Source organism: Cupressus sempervirens, chromosome 10 (assembly GCF_028749045.1).
Source record: "Cupressus sempervirens isolate cs-2001-9-10 chromosome 10, ASM2874904v1, whole genome shotgun sequence".
In the NCBI taxonomy this organism is placed as follows: domain Eukaryota; kingdom Viridiplantae; phylum Streptophyta; class Pinopsida; order Cupressales; family Cupressaceae; genus Cupressus; species Cupressus sempervirens.
Genome location: NC_143127.1, coordinates 68,971,884 through 68,983,842, shown reverse-complemented (window position 1 = coordinate 68,983,842; position 11,959 = coordinate 68,971,884). Strand labels below are relative to the sequence as shown.

The window sequence follows — 11,959 nt, the reverse complement described above, 5'->3', positions numbered from 1 at the left end:
CCCCCACCCTAACTATAATGTAAACCCTTACACTAACCATAATCTTAAACCTAACTACAATCTTAACCTCAACCCTAATATTAAATCCTAACCAAATTATGATACTATCCACGATGCAAAACCTTACCCTAACCATGATCCTAATCTTATACCCTAACCATAATCCTAACCTTCAACCCTAATCCAAACATTAAACCCTAGCCCAAAACCATAATCATAATCCTAACATTAAACCCTAATTCATATCCCAACCCTAAACCCCATTCATAATATTAACTCTAATGTTAAACGTAACGTAAACCTTAACCCTAACTAAAACCATAGTCCTAACCAAATCTAAATCTTCACCCTTAACCTAATTATAATTCCAATCCCGACCATAATTCTACTCCTAACTATGACCATAGAAACAAGCTTAACATTTAACACTAACCCTAATCATAATAATAAATCTAAACCAAAATTTAACCCTAATGCTAACCCTAACCATGATATAAATCGTGTCATAAAAAACAAGCTTAACATTTAACACTAACCCTAATCATAATAATAAATCTAAACCAAACTTAAACCCTAATGCTAACCCTAACCATGATATAAATTGTACTCCTAATGAGAACCCTAACTATGGTATAAATTGTAACCCTAAATACTAAGCCTACTCATGCAAATTTATTCAATGTGTTACTGGCAAATAAATATTTATATTTTAAATTGTGCCAAGATGTATCAAGGCATTTAATTTTTTCATCATTCATCTTAATACATCTCAACGTATTTTAAATATAGAGTGCATATTTGCCAATTTTATACTACACATGTTTGCCATTTAGGTCAAATTGCTATAATAACGACGTCGTGAATTCAATATTTTTTTTGTTTTTTTTTTTTTGTTTGTTTATTTGGGAGCCTTCCACCACCAACTGTGTGTAAGTATCAATAGTAATTAGAATAAATGCATAAAGATATAATAGAATGTGTAGGAGAATGTGCAATGAAAAGTGTATAAAATTTTTAGTTATTTGTATTGTACAATACTGTGCATAAATAGTTATACAATTTAGTATTGTAATAGAATATAGTATGAATTTCAACCACTTGCATGTAGCATCATTTGTGAACATTTAAAAAAACAAATGCACCAACAATTGTTCACTCTCATTGATCAATAATTCATAATATAGTAAATGTTTATAGATCAATTATACATAATATAATAAATGTTTATAAATATATTATGCAATTATTGTACATGTTAATTTATATATTATGCATTATGCAATTATTTATTGAGCCATTTATTTAGTTATTATTGCCTAGTCTGAAAGGTTCGGGTATTAGAAGATTACTGACACTCTTTCTAGCAATCCAACTGTTTTAAAATATGTACAAAAATCGATTTTAAATAATTTAGTAAAAGATTTTTTTTCACTTTTGTTAAAACAACATATAATAATTTCTTTAGTGTTTCAAATGGTTTAAAAAGCTCTCTAAGGATTTAGGGCTCAGTCTATATTTTGTCTAAATCAAAAAAGAAAAGAAAAAAAGTTAAAAAAAAAAAATTTCGGAGATATTCTCCCACGTTCTGTCTAGGCCTACAAAACAGACCTTAATTCACCCAGTATCGCCCTGCAATAGACCCAGTTCAATCCAGGTCCATCGCAGAGCCCACGATCTAGACCACGTTTGAACCGGACCCACTTTAAAGGGTTTTCAGTGATAAAGAGTTGAAGCAATCGAATAATCCAATTTTTCCTCATGAACTATATGGAATACGGAACAAGTGTTCTTCCGTGTTCCCCCTCATCTGAATGCAATTTGTATTGATTCCCATACAATCACACCTTAGTTTTCTTTTACCAACGGTGGGATTCTCATCTAGCAAAAAACAGTTTGGCAATAGTTGTACAGGGTGTTCTGATATGAAAATGCTACAAGAGATTCCATGATAAACTTTCGGAATCTCAAAGAAAAAACATATGAATGACACACAGTCTTCCTCGTTTAGACATAAGAGGATACGTCGAGGTGGGCCACTTTGGACCAGTTATTATTGCTGGGCCTTGGAACCCCCAATTATAAATAAAAAATATGAATATCGTTAATCTTTCTTTATTGAATGCATTGCATTACGGCAAACTGGGGCACTTTGCATCTAGGAAGTCACGCAGCATTCGAGCAGGCCTTTGTCCTCCCATTAATTCTGCAAGTCTCTCCAAAGGAAGAAGAGCTAGCTCTGCTAAGCTTTTGCAACCATCCATTAAAGATCTATAATTAGCATCAGTTACACCAGGAAGCCGCCTCAGAAACTCCACGGCTGTGGTGTTATAGTTCTCAGCTCTGAATTCAGTATACAATTATGTTAATGCCATTTACTATCCCAATACTAATGACAGACAAAAACATGAATTTAGTCTCACCTTATATATCCTTCAATCAGACCATCTTCGGTAGGAACACCAACGCGCATGGCCGTGCTCACATCAGGTTCATCTTGATTTGCTTTAAGAGAAGCAAATATTTCTGCAGTTGCATGCAAGCTGCGAGACCACACAAGTCTGAGGCGGGGAAAATGAAGAACAAGCAGACAAAGTTTCGATATGATGTTGAACTGTGAAATATCCTCTCCAATATCATTTGCAGACTGCAAGCAAGACATAAAAGAAAATGGATTTGGCAACTAGATAAGAACTGAGAACTTAAAAAAAATTGAGTAGAATAACAGAATTAACTGTCTTTTAATTACCTGAAAACAAAAGCTTTTGTCCTGTGAGAACTCAATGAGTAGCACTGGTATGCGGTAGTAACGTGTCATTGTTTCAGCCTGATGGTAGAGGCGGCCAGAGATAAAGCTGTTGATAAGATCAGCAATGCTTTTTCTCTCAACACAAATATCCGGAGAAAGAATGTAGTCACCCACCTCCAGGGTCACAGGAATAATTTTCATACCTTGTTGATGGAGAACACTTGGGAGATTACTCCTAAATTCACGCATATCAACTATAACCTGTATGAAACATTTTCATTATGTTGGATTTAAGTTATCTTACCCACATAAATGGAATGATGTGGACATCGGATCGTGTTCATAAAGAACACCCAAAAAAGAATTTACACTTGCAAAAAATCCATACACAAATGAAGTTGATACAAAATATTCTCAAAAATATACTGAACCTGTAACTGTTTCTCTGCTGCTTTCCTTCCACCTGCCTTTCTGGTTAATGCATTTTGTGATACACCTGATATTGGTTCTGTCGGTGCGCTTGGACCTGGACATCTTCCATCCTGATATCCATAGAGATAGAAGAGCAGAAAACATCAGTGCAAGACGAAATATGGAAGAGAGCAAGCAGATCTTAAAACGAAATGAGGCAATCGGCCTTCAGATGAATTAAATAGAAACTGAATTTTCTTTTGGTGGTCTCTCGCACATTACAGAGGTGAAAGCAGTTTATTCCATTACAAAAATTACAGAAATGTTCAGAAAGACTATAGAGAGTTTTTTTTATAAACCAAGGGTATATGACTCTCCTTAACTAATTAACATTAGGTAAGAATAGACTCCAGAAATTAGATTCTGGAAATTTATTTTAAAAGGCATTATAAATAGAGACCTTAGCACACAACAAATTGTACTACCCTGGACACCTGAAATCATTAGGTGCTGGAATATGTACGCAAGAAGAAAATTAGGACATACCACCAACCAGAGGAAGTCTGTAATAAGCAGTATTTACTTCTCAACAATTCTAGAAACTATCCTACTTTATTGCAGAGGCCTTTTGGGTATTATAGAAGTAGCAGTAGCCTATTCCACAACAAGTCACCTAGATGCTGAGATGTGAAAGATGTAAAGCTTTGTAGGATAATTTAAATCCAAGAAACATACTGATCGGGAAGCCTAGTCACCAGAACCATACAGAAACCCCCCGAATAATTGTTAAATGGGAGTGTGCACCCAACATCTAAACAATGCCCCTGGCGCATACTTGTAACTGCAGAATTACATCAATGTTTTGTATAATCCATGGACCCATGTCTCTGCAGTCTGTATTGCCTGTAATCTTCTCAAAACCACACCTTCAAACCAGGTAAACATTATCTCAAACAAGTATGCTTGGAGGAAAAACAAATTCTTTAAAGTAAATTGACTATCTATTAAAAGTTTTTAAAAAAATTTAAAAAATTTAAAAAATCATTTTATAGACAACAGAGTTACTTTTAGAAAATACAACTAATCAGTAATACATGCCATATCATCCATCTGCAAATCCAATAGACAAAAGAGTATCTATTAACATTCCCACCACTTTTAATGATTAGATCTGAGTTAGTGGCTCAGGTTTGGGTACAGCTACGGGTACTGGTACGGTCGAATGGCAAAAAAAAATCCTTGGAACATGTACAGTTCAGATATGTGTGTGTGTGTGTGTCTGTGTGTGTTTGCAAAACTGAAAATACTCACAAGTTCATAATTCAACGGTTTGTCAAATGTCATTACAAAATGAAATATTACAATAAATATTTGATAATCTTCATATTAATCTTCATCGCAAGCATCAAAGTCGACATTTGGTTCCAATTCACTTGAACCACAATGAATTATAACGCCACTTCCACTAGCCATGTACTATACAAGCTAGCTCATCTAATGATATTTTCTGGAAGGTTGTGCAACAGTAACATCTGAGTCAAAGCACTTGCGTTAGATCCCAATTCCTCATCACCCCATCATTATAACCAAGCCTGACTTAAGGCCTTTGAGACCGCACAAAACCTTCATGACATGCATCATTTTCACAATTTTATCACTTAACGATGAAATTATATATGCAATCACTTTTTTTGCTCATAAAAAATGATTTTTTAAAATAGTTTTTTCAGTTTTTCATAAAAAAATTGGCTAGCCCTGGGGTCCCTCTGGGTTCAGCCCAGGTTTACCTACGGTCCCTCCCAAGCACCCCAGGTTCCCTATTGGGTCCTCATGCGAAGAATATACAAGGAATTCAAGGTGTGCAGGAAGGACCATAGGCAAACAGAGTGGGGGAGCAGCCCAAGACCCACACCCAAATTGTACCTATTAAAATATTTGGGGCTATTAGAGGAACACAGTAACATAGATACAATCCATTTAGATCCATGGACCTGTGTATTTTGACAATTGGTGTCTTGTCTCTTCATGTCCGTTCACCTCTTGAGTTGAAACTTGAAACTATTGCTACGCTTCTGACTCCACTAGGGATAATGCATTTGTTATTAGTTTCCTGCTCCTAATTATGACAACTAGGTGCTGTTGAGAATAGTAGCGTCAGTCAGATCCCAAGGAAATATCAGTTAAACCTTTTATTTTTCCTTAATCTAATCGAAAATGTATGTATATGTGATTATGTTTTCTCCTAAATTCAGATGGCATATTCCTGATCAGGTGGATCAAGTAAATGATCCCATCTACATATATGTGATGCATATTTGCATGCCCGATAGTCTAAGTGTTTACTAATTCTCTTAATAATATCCAATCATAATATGGCATCTTGATTAGTTAAGGATTTAGTCATCATGTCTTTTCAAAGAGGCTCTTCAACAAAAGGTCATGTCTATTCATGCCATGCCCTGTAGATATGATATATATACTGACCGGCTGTAGGAGAATAAACGTCAAAATAAAATAAATGTTTTTATCCTCAGATTGACAGTAGCAGATCAGTCTATTATAATATAGGCTCCCAAATCAATACTTCAGTACTATAATATTTCTTCAACACTTTGTAAAGTTCCCTGCAAGACTATTTACCATTCTGTCAGTAAACCTGTCCTTCATTATCCTTAAATTCATAACAGTATAACAGTCTGACTATAAGATTGATAACATTTACAGGTGCATCTTCCTTTTACATTAGTGTTGTACATACCGACGATAAACAATTTTGAAGGCCTACATCTATTATTGATAGTTTTAGTGAAAGCCTAATTGACTGCAATACCCCTTATGTCCAATTCTTTGCCACTCATAGCCAAAATGGCATCCATCACCACCTGCTCATCGTTGAAAGTCACAAATTTGAACTTAAGGAACCTTCTAATTCCTAGTCTCTTATGATATTGGACTTGAGCATCACACCGATCAAGTTGAAAGAATCATGAAGATTGTAATTATCATCTTGAGGATGTGGGTGTGATTGGTTTCACAACAGTCAACAACCAAGTCATTACTAGTCTTACATGTTTCCCCTTTGGAAGAATTTGGATCCCACAAGTAACCCATTGGGTGGAGTGAACCATGCATTCAAATTGACTAGGTAGCTCAATATTCAAAACCTCCATCTAAACACTATAGAAAGAGATTTATAAACAACATGGTTTCTATAAGCTAGCTCTTCATTGTCACCACTACAAAACTATTGAGAAATGACTTTCTACTACACCTATGTCTACCATGGAATGACTTCCAATAGTAACTATGTAGATGCTATGAATGGCTTTTCACAACAGCTATGTAATAACTACAAATGAATATCTGCAGCAATGCTGCTAGTGTCCAAAAACTTGTCTAGTACTTAGCAGATTATGCTTGACTCACTAGGTCTATTAGACTAGCCGAACTCACCAAGTATCATTGGTCAAACTCGACCAGCCAATAACCCTAAAAGATGAATATATATATATAGATTTCAATTTTATTGGATCAACTTTGGATTTCCTTATGAAACCAAACATTGAATCAACTTGGGCACACTTAAGGACATTTAATCTTCAGAGAGCATCCATTTCAATTTCATTTAGTTAGGCTTAATTAATGTACCACAGCTTCACCACCCACTTATTTTTGGTGGGTTTGGAAGTTGGTTCAAAGCCATAAAATTATTTTTAATCAGATTGAAACTTTTGTACAAGTTCAGTGTGAACATGTTGGAAAATAGTTTAAGTGGTTTGGTTTACTCTATTTTGCATTTCACTTTTAAGGATGTCATCCCCCGCCATGAAAAGCAGTGACTTTATCACTGCTTTAATAATGCCTAGGCGACGAAATAGAAAACATTAGCAAGAGGCTGACTGCGATTAAAAAGAACAATTTCAAGACGTGATTTTCCAGAGCAGGCCTACTAGAAGAAGGTAGCAATTTATTCTAAAGTGGGCCAACTGAGTGATAAAGGGTACTCCCCTTATTAACACACACACACACACAACAAAATAGAGAAATAACAACAATTTGTAAGAACAGACTATTGGCTCCTAATATCTACAATAAAATGGAATTACAATACTCAAAAATATGACATGCAAAGCCAAATGGGTATTTTCATTACAATATTCCGCAAGTCAGAGCCACTGTATACATCATCTAGAACTGACCTAGACTACCCTACGGGCCTTTTTTATATAGGAAATTTGTAACGATCCAAGAAGGTTTTAGAAATTTAACCCTAAACTTCGAGACCAGCCAACCCTAATATATTATTATTTATATTTTATTACATTAGAGTAAACCCCAAACAAACTCGGAACTCAAGAAATTTTGAAGGAATTTCATTTTTGTTCATTCCAGGCAGCACAACTTCTAGAGACCATAACTCATCACCAATTGCTTGAATTGGCTACTATCACCCCATTTCAAAAATGCCACAAACTTTTCTATAACGCCCATCTTGCATGAGATCCAGTCAGCCGAAGTTTGACCCCTTTTTGGAGCCTCTATAGCCTTCAAAACTGAGTTCAAAGTTTTTGTACCCTGCTGCCAATACCAAAAAATTTCAATATCTTTACAAATAGACTTGATCTTGCACAAAAACTTTACTGGCAGGCTGATATATCCAAAGTGAACCTCCGGGGAAGAAATTACGACATTCTAACCAACTTACTAAAAATAGTGAACTTTAAAAAATAGCAACTCTACACTGAGATGGACCTTATTGGAAAGACAAACCAAATAATATTTTTTGGGTGATGCAAAATTGCCCTTAAACCCAAAATGGCCCTGCATCACTGAGATTAGTTAGAGGGCAACAAACAGATTTAAATTTAAATTGTTTGCTTCCCCTTAACTAATCTTAGTTGGCTCACTTTAGAATAGATCACTACCTTCATCTTCCAGTTAGCCTCCTTCAGAAAATTGCATGTCCTAGAATTGTTATTTTAAATCGTTCAAGGAAGAACCCAGTTTTGAAAAGGTACAGCTCTTGCAAGGGCAATGGACTTTATGAAAAGATACAACTTTCCCCCTCAGTGGAAGATTTAAAAGGGAAGATCAATTCATTAGAGATGGCATGATCCATAAGCAATTAAAGATTTCAGATCATCAATTGAAGAATAAGTATACAAGCAGACAATGATTTGTTGCAGCCATTTGAGAATTAACTTGTTAAATCGTTCAAGGAATAACGCAGTTTTGAAAAGGTACAGCTCTTGCAAGGGCAATGGACTTTATGAAAAGATACAACTTTCCCCCTCAGTGGAAGATTTAAAAGGGAAGATCAATTCATTAGAGATGGCATGATCCATAAGCAATTAAAGATTTCAGATCATCAATTGAAGAATAAGTATACAAGCAGACAATGATTTGTTGTAGCCATTTGAGAATTAACTTGTTAATTTATCAAGAGGTAATTAGTAAGCAATAACCTATCAAATTTTTGAGAAATAAGTTTTGAATTTGTGAAAGTGGCCTTGTAAATAAGAGGGACAAAATCCCTTACAAGTTCACAAGAGATGAAACAAAGCCAACTTTCATGCTCTTATCAAGTTGAAAAGGAGTTGGATGAACAATCAACCTTCCATATTCTTGGGCACGATGAAAGAGGACGAAAAGCCTGAGGTGGACTGAGAGACAGAAGCGTCTACAACTTCTATGCTGTCAGCAAGTCAAGGATGACAGACCTTGATAATTGCCATTTGCAAGCATTTCCATGGGATTTGTGATGTGATTGGCTGCGAAGAATATGCCATGATTTATTGATCCAAATATAAATGGCGCTGTGTGCATTGGTTTGAATATTATAATAATTTCTTGATCTTTGATATTTCTAATATCAGTTATTGGTGATTAATATTACTTGCAAGCATACAAACCAGGAAATTTCCCAATAGGGACATTACAAAGGATTAATGTGAACATCTTGTATTTCATTAATTAGTGTAAAGATAGGAGTGAGATAGAATAATGTATTGATGTGTTCAAGTTTTGTACCTACTAGGTCATTCTCCTACAACATAGACACACTTACTTTACTTAGGGACCACATGGAGCTTTTAGTAGCATCTCCACTTTAGGTGGTGTTACCATGTTTCAAATTCCATTTTATGTGACGACCCCACCTATAGGGCACTTGTTACTTTTCAACCTTTTGTGGATGTGTTGCACATATTTCTTTCGACTTTGGAGGTTGATCCACATTTAGTTGACATGTGACACTTCCACTTTCCCACCTTAGGTGGGTGATAAGTTGTCTCTAGATTATCATGGCATAAGATTATGACATGTGTCATAATCTTATGCCTTCTTATGTTTGCACATTGGTTTCTTTCACCGAAGTGTCTCCTATATTCTATCATTGATTCTATTGTGTTTTTTATGAGAATACAGTTCATTCTCATCATATTCATTCTCTCCTATTATGGTGCTATACATTAGGCCTCTAGGTCTTGGGTGTGTAAAGTTTCTACTAAATCCTTCTCTTAATCAGACTTTTAATCCAGTCTTATATGCTGAGAATGATCTTCTAAGTAGTATGAATATTGATGAAATTAGTGCTTATTATAATGCAGATACAATACTGAATATTTAACCTTTTATTGTGATAGAGAATCACAGATATAAATTGCAGGATATAAAATGCTTATAGGAGAAGACTGTTGTAACTATGTGTCCTATAATCTGCATTTACAACCTACTTATATATCCTTTCTAAAGGGTATGTCCCTCAAGGGACATAACCCTTCCTAACTTGGCGCCTATAGGAGAGATATATATATCATTAAATGCCAACATTAAAGATATATTTCTATTAAGAGGAAGTACGGTCTGTACTATCAAACCTGTAGGTTTATCTTGGTTAATATTCATAACACTCCCTCTTAACCTGATAATCCTACAAAGAGATATTATATCTAGCAACACCAATACAGATGAATAAGCAAGAATTAATACTCTATATCTATCTGTCTCTTCTTAGTATGTGGTATCATAGAACACATGATACAAAGTCATGTTACTAAACCTATGATATGACAAATCACTGTCATTAGTGATATTATATAGGATAAATTTGAAGAGTAATCTCTTCATTTATCCAAGTTATGATTTCATAGAAACTGGTATTTCCATATCACAACATGATCCTGAATTATAAGATCTACCAGAATACAAGATAAACCCGGAGAATACTAAGATTCTTCCTTTCCCCAATTTGTGACCCATGAACATAGCAATGTCAACATCACAATATGATCTTGAACTCATCTAGATCTTACAGTAGAACTCTACTGTTTAGCACATTATCTAAAAGATCGTCACCTCTCATAATGTTTTATACAAGTGTTCATTATTTTCAAAAATCGTCACCTCTTAAAATAATGAATACAAATGGTGGAGCCCATAACAGTCAACAGCCTGACAAAATAAAATTATTTTATTAATAATCAAGAAAGTACAAATGGATTACAACTCAACCATACCAAGTCTCCTCCTGAAGTGTTTTATCTTCACTCTAGATAGAGGTTTGGTGAGTATGTTTGTTGTCTGATCTGCAATGCAAATGTATTCCAATTTTACAAAATTCCTATCTACCATATCTCTTACATAATGGTAAGGAATTTCAATATGCTTGGACCTGTCATGAAAAACTGAATTCACTGAGAGCTTGATGGAACTCTGATTATCACAATGAATAATCGTGGGATTCATAGCTTGCCCAAATAATCCCACAAGTAACTTCCTCAGCCATACTGCTTCTCAGGAATCCATCACTACTACAATGTATTCGACTTCTGTGGAAGTCTGTGCTACTGAAGACTGTTTTCTACATATCCAAGATATCATTGCTAATCCCAAACTAAAACAGCATCCTAAAGTACTTTTCCGGTCTTTAACACTTCCACCCCAATTTGAATCAGTGAATCCATGTAAGTCTAAAACAACTTTCTCATATTTGAGTCCGAGATTAAGAGTGTCTTGTAAGTATCTCATAATGTGTTTAACTGCGACTAGGTGAATCTCCTTCGGTTCACACATAAACTGACTTAAGGCATTAGCTGCATAGCAAATATCTGGTCTTGTATTTACTAAGTACATAAGAGACCCAATCATCTGTCTATAGAGAGTAGAATCTATGGATGGTGATTATGTAGCTGCTTCCTAAGTTTATGTAGATTAGTCTCCATTGGAGAAGACAGGTTTGCAATTCCACATTCCAAATTTCTTTAAAATATCTGATGCATACTTCCCTTGATTTAGTATGATATTGTCAAAATTATGTCGTACTTTCAGTCCTAGGAAGTAATGAAGAAGTCTCAAATCTTTCATCTCAAATTCTCTAGTTAGATCTTTCTTGCACTGATCTATGAGATGATCATCACCTATTATTAGTAGATCATCAACATACACTATCAGAATTACCATATCATCTTTATCTCTTTTATAATATAAATTTGGATCAGCTTCATTCTTGGAAAATCCTAAGCTGGTGAGATACTTATCAACTCTTTCGTACCAGGCCCTGGGACCCTGTTTAAGCCCATAGAAAGCTTTCTTGAGCCTGCAAACAAAAGCATTAGGATTATGAGTTTCAAATCCTTCAGGTTGCCCCAGATATACTTCTTCTGAAATCTTTTCATTTAGGAATGTTGTTTTCACATCCATCTGATGTACCTTCCATCCCTTTGATGCGGCAATTGCTAAAACTACTCTTACAGAGGTATATCTGACAACAAGAGCAAAGGTTTCTTCATAATCAATCCCTTC

At 35.0% G+C, this 11,959-nt stretch overlaps 1 protein-coding gene across 3 annotated transcripts in view; it reads right to left on the bottom strand.

Annotated features, from left to right (window-relative positions):
- Positions 1-1,548: 1,548 nt before the first annotated feature.
- UVH1 (Restriction endonuclease, type II-like superfamily protein) overlaps positions 1,549-11,959 on the bottom strand; it is a 110,617-nt gene continuing 100,206 nt past the window's right edge. Inside the window, exons 6-10 of one of the 3 annotated variants that reach the window (XR_016356814.1) lie at positions 3,178-3,288; positions 2,950-3,007; positions 2,747-2,852; positions 2,421-2,644; positions 1,549-2,340 (exon numbers count right to left, since the gene is read on the bottom strand). Coding sequence is in view for 2 of the 3 variants with exons in the window: in XM_089803881.1 (XP_089660007.1) it covers positions 2,130-2,340; positions 2,421-2,644; positions 2,747-3,007; positions 3,178-3,288 (807 nt within the window). In the remaining variant the exon portion in view is untranslated. Of the gene's footprint in view, positions 2,341-2,416; positions 2,645-2,746; positions 3,008-3,177; positions 3,289-11,959 lie in introns of those variants that run through there. The other 2 variants (XM_089803881.1, XM_089803882.1) reach the window with 2 other exon arrangements.